Here is a 24,281-nt window from a genome sequence, read left to right as displayed (position 1 = left end):
CATAGCATCTGAAGGGGTTTTCTTAGGTGTTAAAAGGGTGAATTAGGACATTCTCCAGAGGCTGGTAATCAATAGAAAAATGACTCCTGTATCCACAGAGAGCAGTGAGAAGATATTAAGAAAATGAATAGCAATGGTAACCTGAAAGGGGAAAGTAGGAATGTTATGGAAGCTAATAGAGTTGAGTAAGGCTTTGATGGCTGAGTATAATGATTTGTCCAAGGCGGCTCCTTAGCAGGTTGTTAGTGAGCCCTGATGGTCTGCCTAACAATGTGTGACTATGTTGGGATGGGTATTTTTGAAGGATTAGATTTGTCCCTGGGTTTGAATCTTCGGATTAGGAGTGAGGGTAAGCTTTAAAGGGATAAAGGTACCAGACTGCAGATTAGCAGTGTGTGTGTGTGTGTGTGTGTGTGTGTGTGTGTGTGTACCCAAAACCTAAAACTCCAGAAGCTACTGTATCTTGGAAGCAAGCAAGCAAGAATCCTAACAGATGCTATATCTGAACAACAGAATTCTCAATCCCCCAGGAGTCTTTGCATGAAAAAAGAAAACATTTGGCAGGGGAAGGGGGAGATGAAGAGGAGCTCAGGAAAGTGTCAGAGAGACCCAGAACCTGAAGAGTAATTAAATTTATTATATGTATGAGTGCTTCCATAATATGTCTATTTTAAATAAGTTGTACAATTTCATTCCAAATTAACAGCTGCTTAAAAAAAACACCAATACACCAATATTGTCAGACTTTGTTGATGTTTTCCTGAATTGCTCCATTTTCCTTTCTTTTTATCCTTTATTTTAAATGATGGTTTTCTTGGTAAGAAAGAGAGAGAAAGGGTTTATTAAGAAATAAGGATATGTGTATCTAATTTATATTTTAATATATTTAATATCTACTGGTCATCCTGCCATCTGGGGGAGGGGGTGGGGGGTAAGAGGTGAAAAATTGGAACAAGAGGTTTGGCAATTGTTAATGCTTAAAGTTACCCATGCATATTACCTGTAAATAAAAGGCTATTAAATAAATAAAAAAAAAGAAATAAGGATAATATGAAAATAGCAATAAATCAAAAAAACACACAATCAAGCAAAGATACTTTAAATTTAATCAACTTTGCATGTGATTTCAACTTTTGCCTGTAGTGGAATTATCAGTTTTGTACTCAGTTAACATTTTATTTTTAGTACCTAGAAATATGCTTCAGTTATTTACCATAATATTGACTTTGTGCTATTCATAACAATATCACTAAAATCATTATACTTTCTACTTCTTAGATTTATTGATATAGAACTCAAAGGGACAATCAGTTACATCCCTCCCTTAAATGACAGATGAGGAAACTGAGGACCAGGAACAAGTTGTAAGCATCAGAGACAGGATTTGAACCCACATCTTGTGATTCATAAGCAGAATCTCTTTCTATTGCATAATTGGTCCACCCTTGGCCATTAAAACTGTAGAATCTCCTTCACAGTAGCCACATAGTGGTCATCTGGTGGGGGTTTCCTCTGACTACCAGGCTGAAGGAATTTCTTAATGTTAGGTATATTGCTGATTCTTGTTTTAAATGCCTAATTTAAGGGGAAAAAAACATAATTAGGAGGTTAATTACAAAATACTACTACTCACAAGACAGATAAAAATTTACCTAAAAGAAGGCAGGCCCCTAGAACCTGGAAAATAAGTCTTCCTGACTCTATGTATTGCTCTACCTAGTATCCAGTGATAATGATGATAGTTAACATAGGGCCTACAACCTAGGATGTAGGTACAATTATTATCTCTATTTACAGGTAAGGAAATTGAGGCAAATTTAAGTGACTTAGCGTCACACAGCTAATTAAGTATCTGAAGTCACATTTGAACTCAGATCTTCCTGACTCCAGATCCAGCACTCTATCCCTTGCAACACAGCTACTCTATTATTCTACCCAGAATAAACAGAGGTTAATCTCAGAGGGAAAGCAGGAAGGAGAAGGAAAGTGAAGGGGATCCTTAAAGGCCATCTTCAGCAGGTCAGATTTGATATAAGTATTGGAGGAAGACAAGGACTAAGGTAGCCAAGAGACAAAGATAAATGGGGAGGGGAAGAAGAAATATTCTATATATGCCAGGATCAGTCCATCCTTCCATTAACAAAACAACACCCTTGCAAATTGCTCAACAGTCAAATTTTAGAGGCCCCCAGAATTTAATCTTTTCCCTATCCAGAAGATGTCTCTAAATTAGATCCTCGGCAAGCAAAAGAACAAAATTAAATAGAAACACCCAGCTGGTCTTAAATTTCTTTTGGTTGCCACTTGGAGCCCTTAGGGATTAACCTGGATATATTACTTCTATTTCAATCTTTGTTCCTGCTAATTTCTTTCAGATGTATGTGGGGAGATGGGTTTCTTGCTTTCCCCCACTATCTTCCAAGTTTAACCAGTTACCTGTAGCAGAGGAAAATTGGAGAGAGCAGTAGGACATGATTCTTCAATCATTAAAATAACTTCCAGCAATTGTATGTCTGCCCAGCTAAATTTGTTGCCAACCAGAAAATCCTGTCCATGGTTTTTCAAAATCTGTATAGGAAGAAAAAAAAACACAATAAAAGGATGTTGGATAAAAGTAAGAACTATCTGATTTTGGCTCAGGATATAAGTATGCCATTATTTATTTATGTGGATTATAGTATCTGTGTACATTGCTTTGCACAACTAAGTAGTACAAGCAAAATAACGTTTTGGTCATGTATACTTATTGTGTATCTAATTTATATTTTAATGTACTTAACATCTACTGGTCATCCTGCCATCTGGGGAAGAGGGTGGAGGGTAAGAGGTGAAAAATTGGAACAAGAGGTTTGGCAATTGTTAATGCTGTAAAGTTACCCATGCATATATCCTGTAAATAAAAGGCTATTAAATAAAAAAACAAACAAACAAACAAAAAAACAACAACTAAGTAGTACAATGAAGTGGATTAAATGCTAGGCTTAGAATCAGGAAGACTCAACTTTCTGAGTTCAAATTTGAACTCAGACACTTAATAGCTGTGTGACCCTGGGCTAGTCACTTAACCCTGTTTGACTCAGTTTCCTCATCTGTAAAAATGAGCTGGGAAAGGAAATGGCAAATCATTCCAGTATTTTCTTGCCAGGAAAAACCAAATGGGGTCAAAAAGAATCAGACACAGCAATGTTTGTGGGTCTTTGTAGGCTGGAAATAGAACTGGGTTCTTTGCTTGAACTAGGTTCCTCATTTGGTGTTTAGATCAAGATTTAATCCTCATAAAGGCCCTTGAGATTAACTGCTTCATAATCACAGTATCATGGGTTTATAGCTAGAAAGGACCTCAGAGATCAACTCCTTTATTTAGAAGATGAGGGAATTGAGGAAGATAAGAAAAATTAAGTGATTTGTCCAAAGTTATCCAGAAGTGACAGAAGCAGTACTGGAACCATAGACCTCTAACTCCAAATCCCATGCTCTCTTTTCACTGCACCATTGTTGTTCATTCATTTTCAAAGAGGACCTATGACATCACAAGGAGATCCTCTAGTGAATTGGATTTTTGTGAGGTAGAGTTACACAAAATCTTTCTCTTCATAAGTCACTCAAATTCAGTGACAGGACAAAAATTAAAACCACTGGTGATGGCCCAGGATGTCTGTATCTGACTAAGTTCTAAGTGCTCCACAGTGCCTGCTTCAGTCACTTTCATGTGCATTGGAACAAAATTTTTATTTGCCCATTCCACCAGAGAAGGTCTTCACATATTTGGGAGGAGACATCTCTCTAATTCGCCTATAAATCTTGAGAGCTGTTGGCTCTTCCCCATTGTATTAGTCACATACTGAGTGCCAAAGCATATGCTCTTGACCAGGAAGCTCATTTAATCCAAATCTGTATGGTAATCTTGGCCCCCACAATAAGCTACATGAAAAACTAACCCAACTCCACTTTTTAAGACAAATTCAGTTGGGTGAGGGAGCCGAGCTCTAGGATAATATCCTGTGGAACTGAAACAGGAAGCAGAGACCTTGGGACAGTGTGCCTCGGGAAGGAGAAAAAGATGGGGCAAGACTAAGGAAAGTGAACCAAGAAAGCTGATAGGAGGAGAGGAGCAGTTGGAGAATAGTTTTTTTGTTTTAGTTGAGTCTTTTCAGTAGTATGCAACATTTTGTGATCCCTTTTGGTGTTCTGGCAAAGATACTGGAGTAATTTTCCATTTCCTTTTCCAGGTCTTTTTACCGATGAGGAAGCAGAAGCAAACAAGGTTAAGTGTCTTTCCTAGGACCCACAGCTGGTAAGGGTCTGAATTTAGAAAGTTGTGTCCTCCTGACTCCAGGCTCAGTGCTCTCTTGCTACTCTGAAATCTAATGCTACATACTTTCCGACTCCTATACTCATTCAAACTGTTCTGTTTAAAGTATTTTTTTTTTCTCTTAGCATTTTAACTATTATTTACTTTCAAAGCTTTTCAATGGCCTTTGACCGAAGTCCATAAAGTTCTGATCTGATATGACCTTAAAATATACAAATATGTTCTTTTTAGACAACCCTCGATTTAATCCAATCCAATTCAACAAACACTTCTAAGTGCTTTCTTATTCAAAGTCTCGTGCTAGACATAACAGAGAGAAAATAGTCCTTATGTTCAAGGAGTTTCATGGCAGGAATACAACATGAAATAGATAAATTTGAAAAGTAAATGCAAAATAAATTCAAAAGCAAAAGAACTCCAATGAGAAGGTGGGGTGGGGAAAAAGTGATCATAAATGATAATGTAGGAAAGGGCTCCTAAATTATACTTTAATAGAAGTTAGGTGAAAATAAGGAGGGAAATGCATTCCAGATGCTGCATCTATGCAAAATGGAATTAGGAATTAGAATGTTGTACACAGAAAGCAACCCTCAGGGCAGTCTGTCTGGAACAAAGAGTAGGTTCAAAACCAGAAAGAGAAAGGGGCATTTTTCATTTTCATTTTTTTTTTTTAATGTATGGAATAAAACAAGCATTTCCATAATATAGATGATTAGGGGGAAAGGAAAAGAACTTATATGTTCTAAAAAGATTTATAACAGCTCTCTTTGTGGTGCGAAACTGGAATCTGCATGTTAGAACATGTATTACCTCACAGATATTTACCTTCTCAAAGACTGTGAAATATTGGCTTTTAGCTTTTTCTACAACAAGCTCAATCTCCTTCTCCCTTTGTTCAGCTGGCTTGAAATAACTCAATGCAATTAATAACATCAGGTCCAGAGTGCCGTCTGTATACATGTTAATTCTGAAAGCAGAACATTTCAAGTTTCATTCAAAGCTATATTTTTAGAGAAGCTAATTTCTATATCAGTCTTTTCTCTGATAATTGGTAAGTCATAAAATCATAGATTTAGAGCTGCCAAAGATCTTGGATTAAGTTTATCCTTTTATAAATGAGGAAACTGAGATACAGAGAAATAAAATAACCTGTCCAGAGTCGCACAGACAGGTTTTGTCTGAAGCAAGATTCAAACCAAATAATGCTAGCACATAGTAGGTGTTTGTTGATTTTAGTATTCACTACAACACACTGGCAGAAATTATGTTTTCACATCTTTTTTTTTTTTTTTAATCTCTTGCGTTTAGGAGCTATGAAACTGGGCTTGATTTGGGACAGTCTTATAAGTGGATATTGGCAATGGTAATGAGATTTCAGGGGTACTGAGAAGTGATCTCTGTTTACTAAATACTTTTTGCAACTGTCTTGCTGATACCTGTAATTCTACATTATTCTTTTCTGAGTAATATGATAGAAAGAATCTTATCTTAGAATTCATTATAAGATAATTAGAAACACAAGCATAACTAGAACAAAAGTTAGGTATACCTGGGCAAGCTGGCTCATCTTGGGGAGAAACTCACCATCATGGTGTAAATACTAGAGCATGAGGCTTAGAGTCAAGAGAGTCTTCCTTCCTCAATTACCCACTAATTCTATAACCCCAGCAAGTCATTTAACTTCTCTCAGTCTTAGTTTCCTCATCTCTAAAATCTCTAAAATTCCCCCTAAAATGGGAATAATTATAGCACCAACCTAACTGAATTGTCATGAAGATCAAATAAGATAATGCAAATAATAATCTTTGAAAACATTATAATATCATTAAAAAGATAGCCATTACTATCATCACTATTATTGTTATGAGATATTATTTTATTTTATTAATTTTTCTCAGGAAGTTGGAGATAAAGTTTCTCCTATCTAGGAAATTATTGAGCTGGTTGAAACCCTAATGTGAAAATTTAGTTAAGGTCTCAGATAAGAAGTCAAAAAGTGAATTAAGGCTTCCCAAGTAATTGACTTGGCTTATTTGATAAAAGGTTCATCTGTTGTTCACTCCGTAGGCATGTAAATTTCTACTTTCAACCAAACCATTGTGAACTTTCAAAAATAATTTAATCTCTAACTTGATTTAGTTTACCTATAGAAAATGTTTGACTAGATTTGTTTCTTTAGAGTACATATGAGATTATGATTTTATTTAAGTTTGTTCAACTTTTTGACATGAAAGGAAGTATGGGATTATAAATCTGCCTTGTTTAATTTTTATAGCTCAAAGAATGCACAAGATTACAATATTTAAGAGAATTATTTCTCTGTCACTCTGATATATTTTTATCTATTAAAAACCTCATTATAATTCTAATTATTTTTCTATCTCCTGAACCTGTGCTTAAGCATAATAAAATCTAGGCTGTTATCTCTATAATTTCTGCATTGTGGTAGATTTATTTCTGCAACAGTGACCTACCACATGAACTCAAAGAGGAGATATTTCTTAGCTAACATTATTCTTTCCAGAGAAGGACAAGTGCTAATAATGCTCATCCCCCTTAAGGCCTTTTAGAGCTGGTCCACTCTGTATGCATGCCATTGAAAACCTGAGATTATACCTATCTCTGCTTCCTACTGCATGTATTTATTAGCTTGAGGAGGTCATTTCTCTCTGGGTTTCAATTACCTTATTTCTAAAATGAAGGAATTGAAAGAGATGGTATCTCAAATACTTTCTAACTGTAAATTCTCTGATCCTAAAATATTTCTGGGATAGATAACATATTAAGCCCCTTTAGATAGTTTTGTTTCAGTTTTCCCCTTTTTAACTGATCCTTTCCCAGGGAACAGATTTTGATAGCAGGTACAAGAGGGAATGTGAAAACACTGGGAATGTAAAGTATCACTAAGGGATATCACTAGGGAACAGACTCAGAAAGGAAAAAAGGTGACAATAAAGACAAACTGTTCCCATTCCTAAATTTTCTTTAGGGCTAATTTTCCTAGTGAGAAATTATTAAAAGATATGAACAGGCAATTTTAAAAGAAAGAAATCCAAGCTACCAATAGCTGCATGGGAAAAAATGTACCAAATCACAAATAAATTTGAGAAATGCAAATAAAAGGAACTCTGAGATTTCAGTTCCTACCATCAAGAATGACAAGGTTGATAAAAAAATTAAAAAAGAGGCAAAGGACAAATGTTGGAGGAATTAAGGAAAACAGGCATGTTAGAGCTATGATTGGTTCAGTAGTTCTGGAAAGAAGTTTGTAACTATGCCCCCAAGTTACTATAGTCTTTCACCCAGCAATACCATGACTAGGCTTATATCCAAAGAGAACAAGAAAAGATCAATATTGATATGAATACTTTTTGAGGTGACGAAGATGTGGAAAATAAAGGAGTACCCATTAATTAGAGAATGACGAAAACAAATTTTGGTACATGAATGTAATGGAGTACGCTAGCAAAGTAAGTAAAGATGAAATAAATGAGAAGACTTATATGAACTGATTCAGAATGAGGTGAGTAAAGTTATTAAGAACAATTATTCAATAATGACAATGTTGTAAAGAAAACAACTTTGAAAAACTTTCAAATTCTAATCAGTGTATCCATTATGATTCTAGAAGATATATGATGAAAAATGATATTCACATCCTGACAGAGATGTGAAGTCTAAATATTCAGAATAACACACATTGAGGCATGGCCATTATAGGAAGTTGTTCTGCCAAGCATATTTGACTATGTGTATTGTTACAAGGGTTTTTTATTTTTCTTGGGGATGGAGTTTGGGGAGGGAAGAGTGAAGAAAAAAAATGAATGCTTTTTAATTGAAAAGGATTAATTTTAAAAATTTCTCTAGGGTCAGTCTGGTCTTTAAAAAAAAAAAGGTGAGATACCACCTTCATTCCCTTATAATCAATCAGCCCTCAGCTGGTCTTTTCCCAAGGTTGTAACATCAGAATAGGTTCTTTATTTTGTGGAACTTATATTGTGCCAAAATCAAGTAAGGGCAAAGCTGATACTATACAATGCTGTTTCTTTCAGGTCCTTCCCATATAGGTTGTATTTAGCAGCCAGGTAGCTAAGAATGGCTCGAGTTTGGGTGAGTTTCATTCCATCAATTTCGACCAATGGCACTTGATGAAAAAGCAGATATCCATCTGTGGGATGAAAACAGGTTCATTCAGTCGCCTTTCATGACTGCAGGAACTCTTAAAGAAATAACATTTGTTTCTATCTGGCCCAGATGTTACTAGTTGCAACTTTCCATAGAGTAGAAATCTGCTATAATTCTCTCAAGGAAAAGTTATTTCATTGCCTTTTATTACCTGGATGAATAAACACTGTAGTTAAAGAAATGTTGTACATGAATAAAATGGAAACATGTTTTGCATGACTGCACATGTATAATCTATTGCTTGCCTTCTCAATAACAGGTGAAGGAAGAGAATTTTGAAATCAAAAAATTTTAAAATAATTGTTAAGAATTGTTTTTACATTTAGTTGGGAGAAAATAAAATATTAAGTAAGTTCTAAATAAACATAAAAAACTACAAAATAAAGAAATGTTGTGAAAATAGGGTTCTATTCGTGTTATTACATATTGTTTGGAAGAAGTATAAGAAGCCAAAAGTCATCAATGGAATGTGATTATTTTTTTGGAAGTTTTAATGACCAATTAGTTTTTCAAAAGAAAAAAAATAGGAAAAACTCCAGATTAACTGATGACCTGGACCCTAATTCTGCTCTGCCACTAACTATCTGTGTGATTTTGGGCATATCTCTTAATCCAGAGTGTGTACATTTTCTTTAAAAAGATTTTTTCATAATTATAATTCAATATAATTGGCTTCCTTTGTAATTCTGGGTGTTTTATTCTATATACTTAAAAATTTAATTCTGGGAATGGGTCCATAGATTTCATCAGATTGCTAAAAGGATCCATGATACACAAACAAACCCATTAACAACCCCTGGTTTATTGTTCTTTTTCAGTAAATCAGTTATGTCCACCTCTTTGTGACCCTTTGGATCATAGCACACTGACCCTTCTATCCTCCACTATTTCTCGAAGTCTGACCAAGAACCCCTAACTTAGATAATTTCTAAAACTGCTTTTAGCTCTATTAATCTATGAATTTGCAGCATACAGAAAGAACACTTCAGGTAAAAGACTTAAGTTCAAATGCTGTTTCTCATGCTGATTGCCTGTGTGATCCTGAGAAGGTCATTTAACCTCTAGAGACCTCATTTCCCTAATTTGTATAATAAAAGGCTGAAGTAGCTTATGAGATCCCTCCCAGATCTCAATGGGTGATGATGCTACCATGGTAAAGGAGTGTTTGAATTAATTCCCTCTTGTGTTTCCACCAAACAGTGACATCTTAGATCTTTGAAAGGACATATTATTTTTAATGTATTTAGGATAATTCAATTGAATATGTTGCTTTTTTAAACCAATATGCTTAACAGTGTCTACTGTTAAGTGGTCATGCTTATGTATCCCATCCAAAATGTCAAATCTGAAAAGATGGGGGCAATTTAATTAAATCTTTATTAGCACCTATAGTTTGCAAGGTCTTGTTCCAATTAATGAAGAAACAGAAGGGAAAAACAAAAAACAAAAAACATTCTCTGACTCCCAGGAGCTTAGTAGCATGTTATGACATGTATCCAGTACAATAATCTTAGGTAATTGAGAGGAAATGAGGAGCTAGAAAGGAGATCAGAACATTAGGGAGGCTAAAAGAAAAAAGGAGATTTCTCTGGTGATATCTCTGAATTCAATTCAACAAATTAAGTTCCTACAAGTGTAGAGGACTGAAACTCTGAATAGGTGTACTTGAATCTGAGAATGCAGAGCACTTGAAACTAATTACCTATTGGATATAAGACAATGGCTCTATTAGCATATATTTAGATGATGGCTTTCTCCTTACCACTGGCTCTGGCTGAATGGGTGATAGTGAGGTAATCCTAGGAAGTATTGGACAGCAATTGGAGGGCTGGGGGAGAAGTCAGTGTGACTTGGTGGCAGGATGAAGAGGAGAGAGTCTGGGGACTCTGGACTCCAGAATCCAGGATACATCTTTGGCAAGCTGCTTGGCAGCTTGGCTGCCTCCTTCACTTCTCCCCCTAAAGACCAAGGACTTTGATTTATCCTGACTCTGGCTGACCCTGAGGCCCTCCAGGGAGCTAGCCCATACATTACATACAAGAAGGAAATATGCTGTATGGAAAGAAGGCAAATCTTGTAAGAGAGAAGTCCTTCATGCAAATCCTACTCCTGATACATATTAATTGTATGACTGTGGAGTTAACCTCTCAGCATCTCTAATTGGAATAAGAATCTTCCATCCTTTTGTTGTTGTTTCTATCATGGACTCTTTTGGCAGTCTGGAGAAGCCTATGGAGTTTTTTTCAGAATAATGTTTTTTTAAATGCATATAATTAAATATATAGAATTACAAAGGAATCCAGGGAAGCTAGGTGGTATAATAAATAGAGCAGTGAGCTTGGAGTTAAGAAGATATGCTCATGAGTTCAAATCTGGCCTCAAACACATAGTAACTGTGTGGCCCTGGGCAAGTCACTTGACTCTACTTGCCTCAGTTTCCTCATCTGTAAAATGAGCTAGAAAAGTAAATGGCAAACCACTTCAGTAGCTTTACTAAAGAAACTCTAAATGGGGTCATGAAGCAGGACTAAACGACTCAACAACAATAACAAAACAAATCTTAATAGCACTAAATAAGTGTTGGCTTTTGGTGGTAGTATCAGAGAGACAGAGACATAAACTTAATTGAAGAAAGAAGATACTGAGAAGGGATCAGTATTAGGGTAGAAAAGTAATACCTCATACTAATGTATACTTAAAGTAATTTCAAAAACATTATCTCACTTTGATTAGTCAGCCATGTGAGGCAGGTAGCAATTACTATGCTTCAGATGAGGAGAGATTCTATCTTGCCCAACACAAGACATCAGATACTGTTCTGTTGGAAGTAAATCAACCTGAAGGAGGCCAGTGAGTTCAAACAATTGTCATGTATTAATTAACCCAATCTTCTTTATTTTCATAGGATACAGAGGCTTATAAAGAGACTTACGAGATCAACTATTTTAACAGAACTGACTCAGCAATTCATTTAGTTTTTCTTTCCCACTGAGCTAGCTAGACTCAGTTCTACTGGTTGAATAAATTAACAGGTTAAATTATCATCATATTGTTGCTGTTCAGTTCTTTTGGTTGTGTCCTTTTCATGACTCCATCTGGGGTTTTCTTGGCAAAGATACTGAGTGATTTTCCATTTCATTCTCCAGTTCATTTTACAAATAAGGAAACTGAGGAAGACAGGGTTAATTGATTTGTCCAGGGTCAGGTCACATAGTTAGTGTCTGTGGCCATATTTGAAGTCAAGCCTTCCTGAGCTCTATATCTACCATGCTCTCTAGCAGCCTTATCGTCATATGGACAAGGGCTTAATATACATTGTATAGAGTGCTAGTAAGAAACAATTAAGGTTGTGCTCTGGTTATCAAATCCCTTAATTCCTACCTGTTTCCTATCCTGACCCTTATACACACCTATATTTCCACTGACTACCTGCTTTCTCAGGTCCTAGGGTACCAAACTTAGGGGCCTTATATCCTAATAAATAAAGCACTGAAATTGAAATTAGGATAACCTGAGTTCAAATTTTGCCTTGGACACTTATTAGTTTTGTGACCCTAAATAAATAATTTAATCTTTCAGTCTCAATTTCCTTACCTGGAAAATAATACCTTATACTAATATATACTTGGATACCTGGAAAATAGCACCTTCCTCAGAAGATTATATTGAGAAGATTATTTTTGAGATAATATATATAAAGCTCACTGGGCCACACCAAGACCACCTGACCAGCTATTTAATCCATTTTATCCATTCTGATATTGGCTCCCATTGGGCTCCCATTGTTTCTGTCTCCAAATAACCCCCATTATAATCAAAGCTGAAGGCAACCCCAAGTACCAAAATTATTAATTATTAGCTACCTATCGATCTACTTTACCAGCTATCTGATACTTAGCCAAGTGGACATAGACTCCCCAAACTAGTATGCTTAGATATAATCTTGACCTTTCATCATGTACTAGGATGGTAAAGCTTAGAGAGGAGAGAAAAGTAGGTCTGAAGGCTTCATGATCAGACACAGGAATATATGACCCCTAACATAACAGTAGACCAGCACCTCATTCTAGAAGCACTCAAAATATATCCGAGAAAAGATCCAGTTAATTGGTGGTTTTACCTAATGGTATATAATGTTTCTGGTTCCACAAAGATTGAATCTACCACACAGATGCTTCTAGCATTTAAAGAACTATGAGTACTTTCAGTCCCTCAAAGCCAAGACTTCCATCCCCAAGAAAGGCTTTGAGTAAGAGCAAAAGATAACTGAACCCTGAACAAGGGTTTCAACAATTTAAGTAGAAAGAGTTTGCAAAGATAGAATCAAAATTGATTGATTAGGTGGATGAGGTTTGGATATGGGATAGATTCAGGTCAGGAGACAGAAAAGTCCAAACTTTCAAGTCTGAGTAAACTAGAACATTAGAACTTGAAAAGAATGTACAGATCTAGTCCTGAAAGGAAGCATGATCAGACTTGCATTTTAGGAAGATTAATTTGATAGCTGAAGAGGATGTACTGAAGTGGGGGGGACAGACTTGAGGATGAGAGACCTCAGCTCAGGCTACTGAACTAATAGGAGTGAAGTGATAGGACTTGTATCAGGATGATAGCAATATCAGAAGAAAGAAGGAGATATATACAAGCGATGTCATGAAGATTAAATCCACAAGCCTTGGCAAGATTGGAAACAGGAATTGAGAGAGAAAAAGGACAAGAATAAAAGCCAGGATGCAAACTTGGAGAATTTGGAGTCTGATGACAATGATAGAGAAGTTCAGGAGAGGGAAAAGTTTGGGGAAAAGGTGATGAATGCAGATTTGGGCATGTTGAGTTTAATATGTCTACAAGAATAGTTTGAGACTTTCAATAGGCAGTTGGAAAGGGGAAATTAGGGTTTAGGAGAAAGGGCAAGTCTTAATAAGTAGATATAAGAAACAACTACTAGAGGAAAGACAATTGAATCCATGGGAGTTGGAGGTTAATAAGTTAAATAGCAGAAGAGATAAAAAGAAGATAAAAGGATGCAGGACAGAGCCCTGGGTACATCAAAGACCCTGAAATTCAAACCCAGATCTCACTGAACATCCAGTATATAGGATACTGTTACTTGTGTGCTTTTAAAAAGTGTATTTGTAATTATTAACTTAATCATCAACATCAGATATGAATATTTCAATTTGCAAAGAACAAAAAAAGTATATTAGAAATTATGAACTTCAGCTATATAATTTTTTTTCAAAAAGTATATATTAAACTCAGTAATAACAAATCTACCCTGTTTGCTTGTGCTCCTTTCTAAACTGTTTTGTGTATATTTTTGTGGGGTTTTTATTGAATTATTTTATTGAAGCTTAATATTTCTATCACTATTTATTGATTCCTCCCTATCCTCTAGTACATATAGTTACTTTGAAGGCGATAAAAAATGAGGCCATTGAATTGTTAGTGGAACAAGATAAATTGGACAGCTATAGTAATTGTTTTTCTAAAAGCTTAGGTCCATACAGTCCCACAGATCTGAAGTTACATACCATTCCAAATCAGGGCAAGATGAGTTAATGAGAGCAATGAACCATAGCAAAAGAGGCTCCATATTGATTTGATTGATTGTGCAAGTTGTGGATATCCTATTGCTAAAAGCTGGTAATCTGAGTAATAGTAAGACCCTGGCAATGGTAAGGTCCAGCTATTGCTCCCCATGGCTGAACATTCAAGGTGACTCAGAACTTAAGTCCTCATTAAATGTATGATTCTTTTGTTCAAATAATCTCCTGAACTGGGAAGGCTGTAATCTTTTCACTATAATCCTTGGCATGTTATTATGGCTCTGGCACAGCTGGCCCAATTTCATTCATGGAAGGAAATCTGAGTGTAGAGTTGGAATGGTTATGGCCTGGGCACATCAGGGTGTATCTATTCTGGTGAATGCATTCCTTACAAATGGGGTTTGCCCATCTGGAGCATGTCATCAGGCAACTCTAGCAGCATAATTAGAATACAAAGTAGAATTTCAGCTTATTTTTTTGATGTCTGTGAGAAACAAGCTGAGATCATGACTTTGTGTAAACAGATTGGAGGCAGGCCAGGGTCCAGTCAAGTTTGGGTTTACAATTACTTTGTGTGTATAAGGGTTTGGTGATCTCAATTGAAAGTGAACATAAAGGCCATTTAGTTCAACCCCCTCATCATACAGATAAAGAAACTGGGGCTAACAGAGGTTAAATGTCTTTCCCAAGGTTGCTCAGGTAGTAAATGGCAAAGATGAATCAAGAAACAAAAAAGCACAGTGGAATCTTTTCTTTGTTCTATTTTTCAGTCAATTATGTGACTGTAATAACATGGTCTGCCTACTTGTCACCTTCTATTACTCTATGAAAGATGTTTTCAATATAGATTAGTCCCATAAAAATTTCTTAATAGAACATTAAAATGGGTAATGTGGTATAGTGGATAGAGATGGTCTCAAACTGATCTCAATTCAGGTTCTGCCTCTGACACTTACTGTTTGCCTGAACTGAGAATATCATATAAATTTTCAGTATCCCAAGAAATTTTCTAAAGGTATCAATTGCGAAATTGATGCCAATTTGCATCCGTAAAAGAGTTCTTCCATCAGTAGTTCACCATATATCAATAACATGATAAGTCCAGTATCTCCAAAAATTATGACTGTGATTTGAATCACTGATGTTTTGTTGGTTAATGGGGGAGGGGGGGGCAGGGACAGAATAACAGTAAGGACTAAAATATTTTTTGAGATATCAGCATCCTTTTTCATTATGATTATGATTATTATCTTTGTCTCTGAAGAATTTTGTAGGGTGTCTTGCATATAGGAAACACTAAATACATTGGATAAAAAGCTCAAAAGTATTTCCCATCTATTTGTACAGATGAGCAGAAATGGTTTCTGGCAAGGACCGTAATAAAATCTCCTGTAAAACTAAATTTCCCAAGAAGCAAAGTTACTGCAGCTGTTCTTTTTCAACAGCTGTAAAAGACATTGACTAAATAGACCACTAATTAGTCCCATTCATCTCCCAGCAACACTACTAAGCAATATCCCCAAGATGTATGAACAAGATGGAACCCACAAGACTGAGGCTTTATGTGGTGGGCTTGTATATCAAGTAGAAACTCACTTTTTATATCAAAGTGTCATACAAAGAAAGCAGACAAAATAATGCAACAGGCCATAAGTTAGGAAGAAGTAAATTCCAATGTGGCCTGAGACATTATTTGTATGACATTGGGAAAATCACTGAACTCTGTCTACCTCAGTTTCCTCATCTATAAAAATGAGCTGGAGAAAGAAATGGCAAAACACTCCAGTATTTTTGTTAAGAAAACCCCAAATGGGGTCACAAAGAGTCAGGTACAACTAATCGATTAAACAACAATCCCCAAATTCCCCAAGTAATTAATACTGTACTTTTTGGAAACTTGATGTCATAGTAGACAGAGTGCGTGCCAGCCCTGAAGTCAGGAGGACCTAAATTTAAACCTGACGTCAGACACTTATTAGCTATGTGGCCCTGGACATAGCTAGTCCCCTATTTTGAAGTTTGCCTCAGTTTCTTCATCTGTAAAATGAGCTGGAGAAGGAAATGGCAAACCACTCTAGTATCTTTGCAAAGAAAACTCCAAAGGGTACCACAAAAAGTTGGACATGATTGAAAAATGAGTGAACAACATATCATACAAAGAAACAGTACAGCTATTACTAAGGAATCATAATTCTTAAGCTATTCTCAATGACAACAAAATACTACCTATACTGCCAAACTTTTCCCAGAAAACAGTCACTATCCCAGTAGAAACTACTGTCACTCAATTGATGAAGGAGAAAAACCCTGGTTTGGAGACCCCTTCCCTACTCTAGGAACCTGCAGCCCTAGAGTGTACTACTGATAACACTTCACACTTATCAAAGTTTTTTTTTAAATACATTTTAAGAGCACTTTTATATTCATTAACTCACTTGATCCTCAAATCAACATTTTCCCTAACAACTGGAGAGTCAACATAGTGTAGTGAATAGCATACTGGTCCAAAAAACCAAGTTTTAGATCCCACCTTCAAAATTTTCTTGCTATGTGACCCCTATATCCTCACTTAACCTCACGGTGCCTCAGTTTCCTCATTTGTAAAATGAGAGGTTAGACTTGGTGTCCTTTAAGCTCTAGATCTTTAAAGGGAATAGAAACTAGACCTGTAGTTTCTTAGTTTCTTAGGAATAGAGAACTGAGGCAGAACTGAAGAAGCATGACATAGTGATTAGAGTGCTTGACTAGGATTCAAGAAAACATGGCTTCCATTTTCTGCCTAATATACTTCTACGAATGCCAGTCAGCACTCTCATTGCATTTTATAGTCTTGCACGGTTTTGAACCTGACCTAAGGTCGGTTCTCTGCCATGCTATGCTTCTGTAGGTCATGTAAAGCCTAACTCAAATACAACTTTCTCCATGAAACCTTCCCTATTCACAAAGACGACCTTGTCCTTTATACCTCAGCATTTTGTTTTGTACCTGTCTCATGCATTTATCACATAATTCTATGCCATAAAATTATCTGGTTTTGCATCTTATACTTCTAGACTGTAAGTTTAGTCAGTGCATGTGTTCTATCCCTGGTATAGTACTTTGCACATGAGAAGCACTAAATAAACATTTGTTAGATGAATGAATGAATGAATGAATGAAGTGAATCAATGAATCCCTAATATTTTTTAGACTGAGACTTTTTTAAATAGTCATTTCCTACTAAGATTTTATGTTTTTTTTCTTTTTCTACCTCAAGTGATCATGAACTTTTCTATATAGAACATCATTTCTATGCTGAGATTAGGAATACAAAAGATAATTAAACTTTAAGAACATTAGACAGGATCTCAAGTTCAAAGTTGCACTCTATCACTTAGTAACTCTCTTACCTTATACAGATTACTCAACCTCTTTGAAATCCCATTTTTAATCTATAAAATGAGAAAAATAAAATGAGAAAAATAGCATGACATAATCATTAGAGTGCTTGACTGGAATTCAAGAAAACCTGGGTTCAAATTTTTGCCTAAGATACTTGCTAGCTGTGTAATCCTGAGAAAATTTACTTAACCTTGCTAAACCTCAGTTTCCTCATCTATAAAATGGGGATAATAATAGCTATTGTCACTGCAATTGGGTGTTTCCATATCCCTTGTAGCTGAAGTCTTGTGATCTCTTCCAATTAAAATGTGAGATCCTTGGGAGTAGGGACTGTCTTGCTCACCTACTTGTGTCTTCAGCACTTAGCATAGTGTTTGATACATAGTCTGATACATAATCACAGGATTATTGTGAGAAGCAAATGAGATAACTAACATATATAATGCACTTCATAAATCTTAAAGTGCTATATAAATGATAGGTATTGTTTTTCCTGCCTCACAAAGTTGTAAAAATTAAATGAGGTAATGTAGGAAAAGTGTTTCATAAATGTAGATTTTATTATCGGGTGACATGTTGACAACTACTAATGTCAGAAAGAGATCGACAATCATTTTTTTTATTATACTGTGTTATGAAAATACTTTTTTATTTTATAAATTTAAAATGAAATAAGTAATAATTTAAGAAAGAAAGAAGTAGAGTTTTGGTGTACTCTGACTCTTGGAGTTAGGAGTTTAAAATCTCCATCTTTACCTACCTGCTTTTGCTTTCCATCATCTTGCTACAATAGGACTTAAGTCCTATGCCCATGTTTTCTTCAATCTGCACTCCCATTTGAATAAATATAAAAAGAGTCCAACAATAAAGAGAACCACAGGTGTGGTCTAGAACAATATAGGCTAAGATGCTCCAAAGAGGAAGAATGAGATATGACCACTTCCCAGGGCTGGGTCCCCCAGTGCTGATGAAAGCCCAAAGTGAGAGAATTACAAATGAAATTAGGAACAAAAGAAGAATGGACAGTGGACTTTGCCTTTGTGTCAAGATCCACAGAGTGTTTGAGAAATAAATAAAACACAGGAGTTGCCAAAACAAAGGCAACTCCCTCAAAAACCTAGATAATCAAACATGGAAGAAATTGATAAAAAGTAGTCATGGATCCCTATCAAAGATCTCAGGATCAAAGGACAAGAGACTAGGGATTGTTTCAAAATACCTTAATAATTAAGGTATTCAAGAAGAAAGAGCTGACTTGATTCAATAAATACGTATTCTGTGTTGGAGTTTTCCTTGATTGCTTATTCCTACCTCCAGTTAAACCAAGGGAAAAGCTGGCAAAACTTTTAGGAAAGGGAACCAATACAAGGAAGAGCCAAACAAAAGAGGAATGGTGACCATTTGGCTTTCATCTTGCATATATTCCCTTATGTTAGGCATTGAACTCTTGAGTGGATCACTGAACTTGGAGAGAGCATTTTGTGGAAAAGAAAGGAAAACTATATTTAATAATAATAATAATAGTTTTAAGGTGTTCAAAATACTTTAATATGTTATCTGGTCCCCATAATAATCCTGTGAGGTTGGTGCCATTATTGTGAGGAAATTGAGACTCAGAAGTTAAGCAATTGATACCTCCAGTCATAGAGAGCTGACAAGACAAGATATGAACTCAGATTTTGCTGACTCCAAATCCAGTATTCTACCCACTACACCACTGCCTTTTGGGAAACTGCTTTTCGGATTCACAAATAATTGGGAACATAAGTATGCAAAAGCACATAGTAATTAGGCCCTATGAAAGAACTTTCATATATTAAAGACAGACAGTTATCCTCTGAGGACACCTGATACAGGAATAATGTGGACCAAAAATCTGATGAGGATAAAATAAGTTGTATGTATGTATGTATATATATATATATGTGTGTGTGTGTGTCTATATGTATATATAGTTCTGTGTACATATACATGTATGTAGGTATATATATGTGCATATATATGTATTAAATATGAGTGTGTATTTATAAATATATTCCACATGGAATTGTAGAATGCCACCAGGACTCATTTGAAGAGATGGTATGGTACAGTAGAAACAGTCTTGGTCTCCTGTAAGGTGCAAACAAGATAAAGGACAAACTCCTCTCTCAAATTCTAGCAAGTTTCCATATTCCTTGTAACTGAAGTCTTGTGTATGTGATCTCTCTCCCAATTAAAATGTGAGATGCTTGGGAGTAGAGACCGTCTTGCTCATCTACTTGTATTTTCAGCACTTAACACAGTGTTTGATAAATAGTTAATGCATGTTTTCACACTCAATTTGGATCTAAACTAAAAAAGAAAATTGTCATATTATGGAGACATAAAGAGCAACAGGAAGGAAGGAGAGAAAAAGAGGTAGAGTGAAAGAGGAAGAGAGAAGTAGAGTAAAATGGAAAGGGGGGTTAGAGAGGCAGACACAGGAGCAGAGATAGAGAGACACAGAAGAATAAAGACTTCCAGTAAATCTTCATTTGGAACCAAAACAAATAAGAGCAAAAGAACTCCCCAGGTAGAGCTCATGTTTGGATCTGTGACTCTGGAGATGTGCATACATGTTTGGAAATAATTGTTGTTCCTTTAGGATTTTCTGGTTTTGTTTTCTTCTTTTTTGAAAATGAAAACATCTTCTATAAAAGTGTAGTGATTGCTTGCAAGTTGGAAGTCAGTGTTAAAATACTTAGGGAGTAAAAGAGTTTTCCAGGTTTCTTGAGTGAAATTACAAATTTAAAGTGAGAAAGTATCATATAATTCAAGCTAGAGCCCTCAGCCTAAATTCCAGACTATGAACTCATCAGCCATTCCATAATATTTGGGTCAAATATCAGGTACACTATCAATCAAACATAGGAAAAAATTCCTATGAGTTAACTCCTCAAGTAGTCATTTTGTTTCATCATCATAAGATTTATTTAAAAGATCTACTTCACGGAAGTTTTCTTTGCCCCTTCATAATGAATATTTCATCTTCCACCTCCATGTGTGGAATGTTATTCCTCATACTCTTCAAGAGAATAGTGGTTGCATAAGCCAATTCCCAAGCTGCCCTGCCCTCAGGATCATTGTGCCTTCCTACCTCAGAATGAACTGGGATAAATGCCTTATAGGTGCTAAATATGAGAATTATTGAAGAACCTTGCTGGTTAGTAAATTCCATCCTTCCCCATCCCCAACCCTCTTAAATATCTTGACCTTAGAGTCAATGTTTTTTGACAGAGTCTGAAGTCAGGAAAACTGAATGGCCTCAGACACTTACTAGTTGTGTGAATCTGGGCAAGTCATTTAATTTCTGTCTGCCTCAGTTTCCTCAGCTCTAAAATGGGAATTATTAGAGCATCTACTTCCCAGGATAGTTGTGAGCATCAAATGAGGTAATGATTGTAAAGTGCTTAGCCCAGTGACTGACACATAGTAAGTACTACATAATTGTTAGCTATTATTATTATTAAGTAGGACCATAGCTTGCTGTGCTTAATCATTCACATATGTGAATTGAAATGTGTATACATTTATTTAAAGTATATTATGTCTTTTCTAAACATTTTAAGTGCTTTGAGTTCTATGGTAATATTCTTTAAAGAGTTACTTTCTATTTCAAGCATAAGATACCAGTAAAATAATTTAGTTTACCCTCTTGTAACTTCAAATATTGTTCTCTTGTTTCCAAAAATACTTCTTCAAACTAAAAAAAGAAAAAAAAGATAAAAAGAGACATTATTTTGTTTCCAAAGTCCTAGATAAAGACACATTTCTACCACAAAAAGAAGAAGAGAAAGTAGAAAATAATATTAAAAAGTAGTTTTGGAAACGCAGAATCTCAAATCTGGAAGAGATTTCGGGTATTATGTAGTCCAAATTGTAGCTAATGGTTCAGATACTTCCAGTGATAAAGAGACCTTCTACCTCCCAAAAGATCTAGGTGAAATTTATGCCACCTATGTGAACTTGTATAAATAATAACTGAACCTCAGTTTTCCCATTTATAAAGAGAGTTGGATTAGCTGGCTTTATGAGGTTTCTATAATTCTTAGTCACTTGTACAGCCTTAGGAATTATGGCTAGATAGCAGTTCATCTGAAAAAAAACAAGTTTACTAGACTGAAATCTCAATGTGAGCCAACAATGGGATATTAGTATTCTCTCCTCCCCCAAAAAGCTGATTTGATCTTGAATTGCATTATATATTAATTCATTCATTTATTTATCTATTTATATTTGATTCCCATCTCCAGTAGAATATAAATTCCTTTGAGATCAAGGTTTGTTTATTTATTTGCGAGGCAATTGGGCTTAAATGCAATTGCCCAAACTCACACAGCTAGTAAGTGTTAAGTATCTGAGACTGGTTCTCCCAACTTCAGAAATTGTTCTCTATCTACTGCACCATCTAGCTGCCCTGATTAAGGTTTATTATGTTTTTGACTTGGTATGCCTAGCACCTAGCATAGTAAAGGTTATTCTTAAGCACTTAATAAATGTGAATTGATTTAAATTGAGTTGAATTGAAATTAAATGAATTACATCCAAAGAGAGAGATGACACACAGATAAGTAAATACAAAATATGTAAAAAGTAAATTCTAAATAATTTCATGGAAGTGGTAAAACTCTAAATGGGGGAAGGAAGGCAGGGGATAGAAAAGGACCAAAAAAAGACCTCAGACTGCCTTATATGAGGTGAGCCTTGAATGGAGTTTGATTTTCCACTTTCATAATTATTCATCCAGATACTGTGATAGATCCTAGGTATATACATAAAAAGATTAAAGAATTCCCATCCTCAGAGAGATTAAATCCCACAGACTGCTAACAATTATAACAATAAACTACAAATGGTTTTATGTTATTGAATCCATTAGTGATTATAATAGCAAGTTAAAAAAACAGAGTTAAAGCTGTTGATTTGAACAAGAATATGAAATTTGAATGCAGTATCTTTATAATCCACATAGGTGAGCTGTTTACAGTTGTCACTTCATATGAATATTGGCAGGAACTTATCAAGCTGTTTCAGAACAAATAAAAGGAAGCTAAAGAAAAAGGAATTTCAAAAGAGGTCTCCAGTCAACCACCCAGAAAATCCTACCAAGGTGAAAGCATAGCTAATGCCAGATTTTGTACTTAAGCACAATGTCACTAAATGGATTTTTTCTGAGAAACAATGGATGAAGTTTTTCGCCCACAGAAACTTGGCAAAAAAAAGCACCATTCAATGTCAAATAAAGACACAGGAAAATAAGCTCTTTCATTAGTGGGTTTCATCAGAATCACAACTTAAAGTAGTGAATAAAAAATATTAAATTGTTTATTTTCTGGAGGCCAGATGCCAAATTATTTCAACATATGCAACCATGTTTTGTTTCTCCTTCTCTATGATACTGGCATAGCCTTTCCCTTCACCTCCCTACAATGTATCCTTAAAAATGGATGCATTCATGGATGAAAATATAAGCATGTGGAAGGGAGCATAAAGCTTCAATCCCTAAAAATTGTAATTCCATGTCTGTTTCTGATTCAATCCTTTCTTCTTTTCTCTGAGGTTTCTCTTTGTACCTGGTAGCTTCTCTTTCCATGATGAGTTGCTAATAAGACAGTAGACAGAGCATGCACTGGGAAGATAAATGATCAAAACATGTAGTGGGTATATTAAGATCTGACTGGAGCAGAAGGATATCCCAAAGAACTCTAATTTTCTCTGTCTCTTTCTCCAGACAACAATTTTATTCTTTTACATGCAAAAGTAGGGTTATGTCAATTCCAATAGATTTGTGATAGGAAGAGCCATCTGCGACCAGAGAGTGAGAGAATAATAGAGACCGAATAGTATTTCAACTTTTGTTGTTGTTAGTGTTGTGTGCTTGTTTTTCTTTCTTATGTTTTTTCCTCTTTAGATCTGATTTTTCTTGTGCTGTGATGAATATGGAAATATGTTTAGAAGAATTGTACATGTTTAACCCATATTGGATTGCTTGCTGCCTAAGGGAAGAGGGAGGGCAGGAGGGAAAAAAATTTGGAACACAAGGTTTTTAAAAGGTGAATGTTGGAAACTATCCTTGCATGTATTGGAAAAATAAAAAGCCATTTAAAATAAATAAATTAAAAAGTGGGACCAGGAGAAGCAGGCAGATTAGGGATATACCATGGAGAGGGCCATCCCCAGTCATCCTGATCTATAACTTACCATTGGACCCAGATGGCTCTGGAAGAGAGAATGGGGCTAATAATTTTGCATAGCCCTCCCTCACTTAAATCTAACTCACTTGCATGTCATGGGCTAATATCATGGTTTTCTTTGAGAACAAAGGACAAACAACAACAACCCATGGAACCTGGTTTCTACTTTGTCCTAGAGTGCTGACTATTTAAAATAAAGTCCAAATCCTGTACAAGTCTTGGTCCTACCTCAACTCCAGCTGCTGCTAGGAGCCATCGAATCCATCCGACCTCTTCCATTAAAGTAGTAGAGTTTGGGTTTCTCTGCCATGACTTCAGGTTATCAGTTACCTAGGGAACAAAATGAGGAGAAATAGGTTTTTGAAACAAATTCGAAGTTGATTAGAGGATATTTTTCACCCACATATTCTGTAGTTGTAAACATCCATTTGTGGATCTGATTAGATGATAGTACATGTGTAGTGTGACATTACATAGCCAAGAGACAAAATGGTATCTAATCAATAATGATCTTTGATTTATTTCAGGTGGTAGAAGCTGATCAAAGGGATTTGCTTCAAGAAGACTCAATCTTGACTGACTTAGGAATATCTTTTCAGGTATAGACCACAGAAGCAAAGAAAGAACAAAACAAAAAAT

At 35.6% G+C, this 24,281-nt stretch overlaps 1 protein-coding gene across 1 annotated transcript; it reads right to left on the bottom strand.

Annotated features, from left to right (window-relative positions):
* Nucleotides 1-1,089: 1,089 nt before the first annotated feature.
* LOC100926836 (glutathione S-transferase A4) lies at nt 1,090-23,968 on the bottom strand. The gene is given in 7 exon segments (XM_023503030.2): nt 1,090-1,575; nt 2,437-2,568; nt 5,138-5,279; nt 8,348-8,480; nt 21,100-21,151; nt 23,871-23,901; nt 23,903-23,968. Coding segments are annotated over 7 exon segments (663 nt in total). The 5' UTR covers nt 23,953-23,968; the 3' UTR covers nt 1,090-1,452.
* Between the last annotated feature and the right edge of the window lie 313 nt (nt 23,969-24,281).

Source organism: Sarcophilus harrisii, chromosome 4 (genome assembly GCF_902635505.1).
Source record: "Sarcophilus harrisii chromosome 4, mSarHar1.11, whole genome shotgun sequence".
In the NCBI taxonomy this organism is placed as follows: domain Eukaryota; kingdom Metazoa; phylum Chordata; class Mammalia; order Dasyuromorphia; family Dasyuridae; genus Sarcophilus; species Sarcophilus harrisii.
The sequence above is the reverse complement of the archived record's forward strand: the minus strand, read 5'-3'. Positions and strand labels throughout refer to the sequence as shown.